Consider the following 12,338-nt stretch of genomic DNA (forward strand, 5'->3'; position numbering starts at 1 on the left):
TTGGGAAGTACTGATTTCTATGTGTTTGCCAAATCTCCAGTAATTTAAGTAAAGTGGAATGGTTCCAGCATTGCATACAGTGAACTGATAAATAATGATTGAATGAAGAAGCGCAGATTATTTGTGTACTGTCGGCCATATTAATTCTATGTTGTAAGGTTTACTGATGGCCAGCTGTCTTTGTCTCAACAGATTGCAACTGCAATAGATAAGCTGTGTTCAATTAATAAGAAGGATTAAGTAAATAGATAATTATTGATGGGTTAATAATAAATTGGTAATTGATAGACAAGATAGGTAATTAGAGATCGACAGTAATATTAGGTACATAATAATACATATATAATTAACTGGATCAATCATACTTAACACTCTGCTGCCTACTTATCCTGGCAAAATAATTATATAGTCACAATTATATGGAAAAACAATACAATTAGAATGGAATCAGATAAACTTGGTGAAGAAAGCAATTAGAAGTAACATTTACTTTAGCTTCAACACGCAAAATTATAATAGTAAATTTTAAAACAAAAAGAAACATAAATAGCCACAAGGCATTCTGTCTTCTTCCTCTGTGTCTATGTTATGTCTACGCTGTATCTTTGTGCCACTGTATTTATGCTATGTAACTCTGCAAGCTGTATCTGAATAGTTATGCATCTATACCATGTACCTATGTATCTATACTGTGCATGTAACACTGAGTCTATGCTGTGTCTAGCTATGATGTCTCTGAATCTATGCTGTGTCAGGGTATTTATGTTGCATCTCTATACCTGTGTGTGTATATATATATATATATATATATATATATATATATATATATATATATATATATATATACTGATACTACTTCTCTGATGTATTCTTCTTCTTTGCACCGAGGAGTATGGTAATATGTAACTAAATTAATTCAATTATAATTATAATTAATTGAATTTTCCCCCTGTTTTCTGGTGTTACCATTTGAAATGATCATATGCCTGGATTAAAATTTTATAAAACTTATAACAATTTCCCTTCTCCATCTTTGTCTGTTGAGTTTATATAGGATGCATGTTCTATAAAGGCTCATAACATACCTTATATATATATATATATATATTATATATATATATATAATATATATATATATATATATATACACGGAGTGGTTGGCGTTAGAAAGGGCATCCAGCTGTAGAAACACTACCAAAACAGACTAGAGCCTGGTGCAGCCTCCATGGCTTACCAGACCCTGGTTGAACCGTCCAACCCATGCTAGCATGGAAAACAGACGCTAAATGATGATAATGGGGATATAAATATATATATATATATATATATATATATGTACTGTACTTATGTCCTCCCATGCCTATGTATCTGTACTGCGTCTGTACACCTCTGCACTTCTGTATATATGTTCTCCTATACAGTTATATCTCTGTATCCATGTACTGCTATACTTTTTTTTTTTTGTTTTTTTTTGTACTTGTTTCAGTCATTTGACTGCGGCCATGCTGGAGCACTGCCTTTAGAGTGGTGAAAGAGTACAGCAGGGATCACCACCTCCTGCCGGAGCCTCGTGGAGCTTTTAGGTGTTTTTTTCGCTCAATAAACACACACAACGCCCGGTCTGGGAATCGAAACCGCGATCCTCCAACCGCAAGTCCACTGCCCTAACCACTAGGCCATTGCGCCTCCACTCCTGACTTCTTTGTTGTTTTACCTTTGTACCTATTTACCTCTGTACCTCCATACCTATAAAACTTTCTGCTTCAGTACCTATATATTTGTGTACCTGTGTGCTTATGAATTTCTGTATTTGCTTCTATCTATACAGCTATAGTTCTTCTTCCTCCAGTATCATCAACAACAACAACAACACCATTTGCCTCTGATTTACATAACAGTATCAGACTCTCCAATATAAACAACAGTATCAGAGCAATCCTCAAAAATCTTTTGGGGAAGTTTATACATTTTGTCAAATGATGTTGGGGGTACAAACACACACACACACACACACACATATATACGATGAGCGTCTTTGTTTCTGTCTACCAAATCCACTCACAAGGCTTTGGTCGACCCGAGGCTATAGTAGAAGACACTTGCCCAAAGTGTCGCACAGTGGGACTGAACCCGGAACCATGTGGATGGTAAGCAAAGCTGCTTACCACACAGCCACTCCTATGCCTTGTTTATAAAATAACAATACAGTTCCACTGAGTTCAGCAGGCCAGGCATGGTTCATTTTGAGATTTATTAATAACAGTTTGGTTAGCTCTGGACGTGTCTGAGTTGGTTTCTCAATCGTTCTGAGAACGATTGGTAAAGTGAGATAAAAAAGCAAGAAAAGGTTTGGTTCAACGTCCAATAGGAGGTCAAGACAATATTGAGAACTGGGTGGTGTCTGTGGATGTCTGGTTCTGAAGGAACAAAACCTAAAGCAAGTAAACTTAAGAGAATGTTTTTTGAGAATTATTTACTAAGAATTAACTTTCACATAAGAAATGTGTTGTTGTTTGTTCCCACTTTGGCCTTGAATGACCATTCCAGTTGTGATCATCCCATCTTTTTTCTTGAGAGGTTCTCTTGGTGGTCCGGCAGCCTTTAGTTGGTTGGTGGATAGTCTGCCAAGAAAGTATAAATTCATTTCATCAATATGTTAAATATGATAGCTAAAAAAAGGTGTGTGTGTGTGTGTGCATGCGTACATGCCTGTATATATGTGTGTGTGTGTGTCTCTGTACATGAATATGTATTCAGATACACATTCATGCTTGTGTAAGTTTAGCTGTAGTTGGTTTGTCTGTTTAAAGCAGTTCTAGTTTCATTTCCAGTTGATTAGAGCCACAACTGTACGGCTGGAAAGATTGATAATGTTGATTTTATTGATCTCTTTTCTCTATATATTGATCACTGAGATAAGAAAGTTTGGGTTTTCACAGTCTTCTTCTGTTATTTATTTTAATATGTGTCAACTGACAGTGATGAATTAATATGGAGGTAAAACTAATTCAACCGACTGGTTTTGGTTGAAGAGGAGGGCAGGACTGTGGTTGTTTTAATGTCTCTATTGATTGACAGAGATAAATGAAATAGGAGAGAGATTTCATTTGAGTGAACTTTTGTCTAGAGATTGGCTGTTTATGTTAACCTAACTTATATAGACAGAGGCATGAAAGTGTGTTGAGGGGTGCGACTTGGTATAGATACTAGACTGAATGGCGGGACACCAGGAAAAATAACATTTATGTAGACCAAATAGAAGTAGAGCTGTATAAGATAGATTAGATAGAGGAAGTAGGCCTATATGGGGTAAACCAGGTAGAGGATACATGTATGTATGTATGTATATATATGTATATGTATGTATATATATATAAACAAACACGTGCACATGTGTATTCCAGTTTGGAGTAAAGTTATACTACACGTCTGTATTGTAAGAGATGACTAAAGGGATTTGCCTCAGAAAGACCATCTTATTTCTTTATTGCCCACAAGGGGCTAAACATAGAGGGGACAAACAAGGACAGACAAAGAGATTAAGTCGATTACATCGACCCCAGTGCATAACTGGTACTTAATTTATCGACCCTGAAAGAATGAAAGGCAAAGTCGACCTCGACAGAATTTGAACTCAGAACGTAACGGCAGACGAAATACCGCTAAGCATTTCGCCCGGCGTGCTAACGATTCTACCAATTCACCACCTTTGCATCTGACTGCAAAACACTGCTTCAGAAAGACCTGTTTGACTTTTCCATGCTGGCATATGTTAATGTGAAAAGGATAATAATGAGGCACACACACACACACATGGGGTCTCTGCCACTTATAGTGGACTGTCCCTGTGGTATGTATTTCAAATAAAGTTTTGCTTCCTTCTACCATTGTGAGTGACACTCAGTTCTACAAGAAGGTGATATACACAAATAATTAACAGATCTTTTTTTAGTTTTGTTGTTGTTATTGTTCTGTTATCATTTTCCTAATTTGTGAAGCATCTTATTTAGGTGTTTATTGTTGTTGTTGCTGCTTGTGCATTTGATTTAGCTATGGCTTTTTACATTTCTACTTGGTTACTCAAAAAACTTTTTTTCCTTTTAGCACAGAAATGACTTGTTTCCAAAATACTTCTGCAAGTGATTGCAATAATCTTTTGAACATGCAATAACTGGAACTGTTCTTCATTTCAGATACTTGTTGCAGCTGATTCTAGAGGCTGGTTGTCTAGAGTGGGCCCTCATCATTTCTGTGGTGCTTCGTGATACTTTGGCTGTGGTTCGTACTGTAAATACTGCAAGCATGACAGATACACCCCTAGAGATGCTGGGGCGAATGAGGGAGGGCTTATCTTACCTGGAACTCTGGGCAGAAACAGAATGGTAAGTTGCATATTGCTTCATGTCTTTAGACTTTTCATTTACTTCTCTATATCGGAACCTCTTCACAAACCTTCAGTACTTCAGGCAATGGTTTAAAATGCTTCTGGTGCTTGTCCTATAGTTGTATGAGAGACAGCATTACTGTTTTTATAATAAATACGAAACTGGATCTTAGGCCTCAATTCAGAGTTTGCAGTGTTCACATGATGACAGCAAATTGTCCTAAACATTTTGTTACTGATCTAAATATTTCTTCATTTACCATGCTTCTTTTGTATGCCCACTACAATAGTTTATTTAGCCAGGGCTGGCATTGCACATAATCAGCTTTTATTTAGATGCTGATTTACTATAAAGAAACAAATGTTTTTGAAGTCATTTCATGATTGGTGCTGGTAATTGCCAAAGAGCTAGAAATGCATTCACTGTTCTGCCAAGAGAAGATGTCTGGGAATGACTGGTGGTGTTTTACAACACGTATAGCCCACAACGATAAAGGTTTTCTCTGGTAAATTTCACAGTAAAGACAACCTTTGTCCACGTCTCCTAAGCATATCTAAATTGATCTAAATGTTTGTTTGTACATATATTCTTTGTTATCTGGAAAAATATGAATAATCCTAATTAGTCAACTTTTCTCGTTTAATTTTATGTTTTAATAAGTTTCATTAATACATTTATCTCTACTCCAGATTTTAGTGTTTAACGACTGTAAATAATATACATATATATATATATATATATATATATATATATATACAAATAAGAAAATGGAGGAGCAGATTCCTTTCAATCATCGACTTACGGATATTACCAATTCATATAATTTATTAACTACTTAAATAGGAACATCCAAATCCAACAGAATAAAACAATGTACATCAATAAATAAGATAATACCATAAAAATAATACATATAAAATGGATCTTTCAGCTGTTTCAGCCTGTAGATAAAGGTATCTCATTGTGCCTATATTAGTCAGATGTATTGAGGCAATATGCAGTTAAAAATGAGTTACTTATATATATATATCTCAAGGCCTCGTCAGAGATTATAAAGTACAATTATGAAGATATAAAATACAAATATGAAACAAAATACACATGCACAAGAATATATATATATATATATATATATATATACATAAGTGTATATACACATATATATACATATATATCCACATCAAAGGGTACATATACAAAGTTCAAAGTTCATTGAATTACATCACCAAAACTATTAATATTATTATTATTATTAATAATAATACCAATAATGGAATATGTGCATTCTGCTATTCACAATACATAGTAGATGGAAAATATAATATATTGTATATTACATATATAATATAGTATAACATAACATATAAACAGATGCCTAAGGAAGATGCCAGCACATTAATTCAATAAATAATGGAATACAATATACAATGTCATTATATTCATGTATCATACAGTGAAAATTGAAAATTTAGTCTAAATCTTCATACATATATTTATACACACAGGTAACAAATACATACATACGCATATACATACATGCACAAAAAACATCTACTAATACATATACATATATAAAGAGATTTTATCCTTTTACATCATACAAGAGGTATATGCGTGTACATACGTAGAGTTCACAGATCAACAGGTAAGAGATAGGTCGTTACGGGCTATGCTTACATTATTATCAATACAGTTTTACAGTGGTTTAAAAACTTACGGGGGTAGGGGAGAGGTTATTTACAATCTCAAGCTAAATCCAATTGGTTGGCACATTTGAATTTCATTCTCTTAGTTACGGTTGGTTGGTTAAAATACACATACGTACAGTAGCCCAGCCTGCTCAAAAGGTCCCTGAATAAGGTTTGTTTAAGGATGTTGAATGAAACACCTATGTTTCTTGAGGTGAATTATTCAAACCCCAAAGAATTCTTCTGAACACTTGGCTATGATGCTCCCCTGCTAATCCTGCTCATGGTCAGAGATGCACATATCGTCAGCCACTTAGGGACATGCTCAACTGCTTATGGTCAAGCAACTGACAAGCAAGCCCATTTTTTTTCTCCAAGGTAAAACATACATAACAGTTCCAATCAGTTATGTTCAGAAGCCATACTACTACTAACTACTACTACTACTACTACTACTACTACTACTACTACTACTACTACTACTAATACTACTACTACTACTACTACTACTACTACTACTACTACTACCACCACCAGCACCACCACTACTACCACTACTACTACTAATGTTGTTATTATTATTTTAATCTTTCAGCATTGGCTACAAAACCTTCTTTCTTACAATAAATGAGCAGATTCAGGTGCTCGATAGAATTGCCAACCAGATGCCTGCCATTACTAGACTGTCTGTGTTACCAGTTGAAGAAACTCCTGTCCATAATGTACATAATGAAAGCAAGACCCTGTCACCAGTCGTGCAGACAATCCGAACTGATAGTGTTGAGAAGAACAACACTGAACCTGATGAAGAAAAAAACACTAAGACCAATGATTGTCTTTTATCTTGATAACAACCCACCAATTATCTGTGTATGTCTTTTTCTGTGACATATGTATCTCCTGGGAACACTGTATAGGCTGCTACCATTCCTCTCCAGCCTCACTTCTTCATTGAAACACAACACACCACAACTGTCATTACACCAACAACACAGTACCAATGTCCTTCAGTGAATAACAAGTTCCACTTTTACTTCAACCTGTGAACCAGCAAAATTTCAAAACTTCAGATCATTTCTTCCTATTCTCCTTCTTTCTCTTCTTGTCTGAAAACATTTTGATATTCTTCAACAACATAAAAGCTATATTTTCTGAATATATTATAATCTTTATGCTTCTCTGTAGCATCTTTTTTTTCCTTTTTGTCTTCTCTCTCTAATTATCTTTTTTTTTTTAAAAAAAGTAAAGCTCTATTTTAATGAATTACATGACAACAACTGACCATCTTAGCTTTCATACGAAAATATAACAAACAAAAAAATATTCCAAGCCGAGACAAATCATGAGTAGTTATATTGTTCTCTGTCTCTGTTATGGGCCCCCAACCCTATACCTACTGCCGTTTTCTTTATCCCATTTTCAATTTTAATTCCCCCATCCCACCCCCCCACCAGTCCTACTGCTTTTTATTGCCTTGTATCTTATTTCAATATCATCTTCCACAAACTAAAAAATAAGACAAGAAGAAAGAAGAAAAAAAGACAATAAATAAAACATAAACAATGAAACAAATGTACAAACAAAATTTGAAAAAAAATACAAAACAGAATAAAATGAGATTCTGTAAATAATTAAAATAATTTAAAAAAAGAAAGGAAAATAGAGAAAATTATGTGTATTATTTTTTGTGAAGTTGGACCAACTGCAAATTGCAGTGTGTAGTAATGATTACACAATGGTGTAGAATTGTTAAAATTGTCTGTAAATCTGGCATCAGTGCAATTCTGAATTTTGTTATCTATGAAGAAAGTATGGCTTCACCTGTGCCTCCCATTTCTCTCTCTCTCTTTATATTGTTTGTTTTACTGTACATTTGTCAATCATAGGTAAGTTTTATATTCCATACTTTGTAACAGTATGTACAGGAAGTGAAAACTTGTACATTGCTGTTTTGTTGTGGAGTCGTTTGTGTTTTATGTTTGTGGGTTTTCCATGTTCATAAAACTTGTGTTGTCTAAAGTTTTGGTTCTGAACTGTCTAAATCATGTTGTTGTTTTATAGCACAATTATAGCCATTCCTTCTCATTCCTGGCCTTGATGTCATTCATTAAATATAAGGTTCCTTATTAAGCTATAAACTCTGATTTCTGTATTGTACTCGGATGGACTTTGCATCAGTGACATCATTTCCAATGCTATTTGTGTCTTGTATTACATCTTGCCATTGCCAAGCTTTGTTGCAGTTAGCTATGCATGAAGCTATGGACAGTCTTTGATGATGCATTGCATAGTGATTAGTCTACAAAGTACTACTGTGGAGAGTATAAAATTACTAGTTTTTGTGCATCATATTTATGCTGCAGTTTTCTTTAAATCACATTGCAGTCAGATATGCACAAAACAATTTCATTGTTTGTAGGTTCACAAATTCGTACGATACATTCAGAACGAGGTACTTCAATCAGTCTAGAATACTCATAACATCATAATTATTAGCAATCTGCTATTTAGTAACTTTGTGCCTTTTATCAGATGTGCATTATTTTCATCATCATCATTTCATTTAAAGCTTTGTTTTCTCTTATATTTGGATGTACATTATTGACCATTGTGTGAGAGTGTATGTATGAATATAACATGGATATGACCTTGATGCCAATCCTAATTGCCACTATAACAGGCAGACAAATGCTGTGTTGAGGACAACTATAACATGTGGAAGCAGCCGCTAGATACAAGAGCAAACTGCAACCGTTTGCAGAAGCCAAAGTTGTTTCTACTTTCGTTTGACTGTTGTAACTATACACACTTTGAATGATAGTGTGTGAAAAGGCATGAAAGCTACCCCAATGTTTTAGAAAGGGGGAAAATAATTTATTTTAATGAGAATTATGGATGCTGAAATATTAAATAAAGTTTTCTCTATCTTTAACAATGTGGTGGCAGTCATGAGATGCCTTTGATTATATATTAGTAGCAATGGTTAACATAAACTACAAAATCTTAATTTCTGTTTTATCATCAAATGCAGGTGCTTAATGTAGTTGTAAACCCTGGAAAAGCCAAGTCTGTGACATGCTTGTAATTACTGCTTGAGCCTTTAAGTTCAATCATAGTGACTAGTCGAGAAAGGGACAGGTTCGATCTGGTTGAATTACTTAAGACAGACTAGACAAGCACTTTCTGTAGAGATGTCCCAGTCATCTGACATATTTTTAGAAAGTATTTTCTTCTATCTTCAATTTCCTGCAAACCAATTCCATGTAACAAGATGAATATCTAAATTCAAATTTTAAGATGAGTCATTAAAATTCCAAGCTCTTCCTCTGTTGTTTCAAGATTAATTCTTTATCTTTGATTATGAAAGTATGTGAGGAACTTTATCTGTAATAGCAATAACAATAGTGAAGTGTTAAAATACTCAACCGTTGATTTAAATATTATTAATCAATACCATGTGATTGTATTGACACATATTTTACTGTTTCAATCACTAAAAATCAATACTTCACTACTAATCCAACATTCAGGATGTAAAAAAAAAACTGTCCTAAAGCAAAGTGATTCAATGCAAAGTGGGCTGGACAGTTTTTAAGTTTTTGGTGTTTTAGCTATGGACCTACAACACCACAGTGTTGTGTGGTGTCAAAGATAGAATATTGATTGCTGTCCTTTGAGCAGGTATTTCAGTATCCCTTTGACTCTTTCATTCATGCTTCCTCTCTCTGTATATGTATGTGTTTATGTATGCTTGTGAGCGTGTGATTGAGAGAGAGAAAGAGAGAGAGAGAGAGAGAGAGGAGAGAGAGAGAGAGAGAAAACATTTTACTAGGAAGAAGTGCAATTGTTGTTCCTTGTAAAGCTTCAGCATACAGATTTTATGAAGATCTCCAGTGACAGTGTTTCAACATAAATCTGCACAGTTCAGACTTTTCCATTGAAAGAATCTCTTACATTCTGACTTCATGATTTTGAAACTTTTCTGCAACCAAATACACCATTGCAGTTAGTCTATTCTGTAGTGATGCCTTTACAATTTGTCGCTGTATACAGTCTCAAAATATCTTGTCACATACCATTAGATCTGTGGAATCTCTAGATTTCACAGAATAAACTGTATTTTTACATGTTGTTTTTGTTGGTCTTGTTTATTTCTTAAAAGTGGTGTGTGGTGGTGGTGGGGGGTATTTTGTTGTTGTTGTGCTGTGTCTTCAATGTTTCCTGTTACTTTCTAGGCTTACCTACATTGCACACTCTGGAAGAAATTTGATGTTCCTGTTTTACTCAGGAGTATTAACAAGAGGAAAATAGACATAACGGAGAAGGCTACACATCTCCCATCTTGTAATATTCAGGTTACCCTCTATACTATGTTTGCATAGAATGTATTATTTTTTTTACTCATTTTTCATCTAGCTATCAATGAAAATGTCCAGTCCATCTTTCATGTTCAATATTCTGCTTTTTAAACTCTCCTGACAGCTATTTCATTCTCCATATTTAACTCTTTCTTCACCATATATTTAGAACATATTTTAACTGCTTTCTCTCTCTCTCTCTCTCCTGTTGCTATCCTAACCGACTCTCACTTCACCTACTTCTCTTTCTGATGTCCCTGATGTTGCCTTCCTTGCTGACCCTGTCCTCACCTGCCTCTATAAAAGTCCCCCTTCTTCACTGACGATAACTCCTGGCATAGAGAGAAAAATCATTTATCATTCTGAACTGTCTTTACCAATTCATAACCTCACCTATGAGTATATTTGACCAGCACATTGACAAGCCAATGAAAGTACCTCTGTATGCTTGTTTTAGCTAGAAGTAGCAGCTAAATCTCACTCAGATCAGCTTTACCATTTTAAGTCATGCACCTTAGATAATGTGCTACCTGCACATAAGAAGAAATCAGTGGTCACAGCTGGAATGTCTTTGATTATTAAATATGCTCTATCAGGGATGACATGAGATTAAACTACAACAATCAAACATTGATCTTTCAATCACTGCTGACTTTTTCTTTTAATTGTTTTTCACCTCCAAACCCATTCGGATCAAAACTGTTCACTTAGGAATGTTGGTCCTCGTAATCAAATGTTTCGGTCTCAGAAATATTCCAACAGTATTATAGCATACTAGCAGAGATACCCAGCATTGCTCGGGATTAAAGTGGCTTAGTCTGTATATATATATATATATATATATATATATATATATATCTTTACTCTTTTACTTGTTTTAGTCATTTGACTGCGGCCATGCTGGAGCACCGCCTTTAGTCAAGCAAATCGACCCCAGGACTTAATCTTTGTAAGCCCAGTACTTATTCTATCGGTCTCTTTTGCTGAACCGCTAAGTGACGGGGACGTAAACACACCAGCATTAGTTGTCAAGCAATGCTAGGGGGACAAACACAGACACACAAACATACACACAGATACATACATATATATATATATATATATATATATATACATATATACGACAGGCTTCTTTCAGTTTCCGTCTACCAAATTCACTCACAAGGCATTGGTTGGCCCAAGGCTATAGTAGAAGACACTTGCCCAAGATGCCACGCAGTGGGACTGAACCCGGAACCATGTGGCTGGTAAGCAAGCTACTTACCACACAGCCACTCGAAACAGGTGATACGAGAAAGTGCAGCATTGACAAAACATTTGTAGAGTAAATGATAGGCTAATTCGACTAAGCAACATGTCATGTCTCTGTTTGAAGTAAGTATTCCAGGCCCTAACCTGTCATGGAAAATTGGGGGTAGGGGTATGTGATATTTGAACACAGCGAAAAGCTGTCAGTGGATAGACTCTACTTTGCGGTGGTCAGCACTGTGTCTAACACAACCCATCCTCTGAAATTTTGACACCTCCTTTGGATTTGTTGTCCTACATCACTTATAAAGTAAACTTGGAGGAACTGTGGTTGTTCATTTGTGGATAATAGGGAAGTGATGAGGTGATAGACTTGCCTTTGAACTTTGAAAGTCAAGGTAAATCCATCTTCAACTATCTCCAAATGATGTCATTTGATATGCAGAGTTGTATTGTCTGATATTGTTCAGAAAATCCTTTGACTGGATGAAAGTGCCTTCCAGAAGATCCATAAGAGATTGAGGAGGAGCAGGTAGTGCTGGCAATCTTAACTTACTACCTGAGCAGCACATGCCCTTAGTTTCATTTGGAAATTTTAAAGCTTTGCAGAAATGACAATTTGAGTTTAGTAAACAAAATTACTATTTTTATAAGAATGG

The 12,338-nt window shown here is 35.1% G+C and overlaps 1 protein-coding gene across 2 annotated transcripts in view; it reads left to right on the forward strand.

Annotated features, from left to right (window-relative positions):
- The window catches only part of LOC115215369 (guanine nucleotide exchange factor subunit RIC1), a 341,602-nt gene extending 331,399 nt beyond the window's left edge, over positions 1-10,203 (forward strand). For both annotated transcript variants that reach the window (XM_029784517.2, XM_029784518.2), the window contains exons 31-32: positions 4,194-4,382; positions 6,669-10,203. In XM_029784517.2, the coding sequence (XP_029640377.1) occupies positions 4,194-4,382; positions 6,669-6,921 (442 nt within the window). In that variant the 3' untranslated portion in view covers positions 6,922-10,203. The remainder of the gene's footprint in view (positions 1-4,193; positions 4,383-6,668) is intronic.
- The last annotated feature ends 2,135 nt before the right edge of the window (positions 10,204-12,338 follow it).

Source organism: Octopus sinensis, linkage group LG9 (genome assembly GCF_006345805.1).
Source record: "Octopus sinensis linkage group LG9, ASM634580v1, whole genome shotgun sequence".
Lineage (NCBI taxonomy): Eukaryota > Metazoa > Mollusca > Cephalopoda > Octopoda > Octopodidae > Octopus > Octopus sinensis.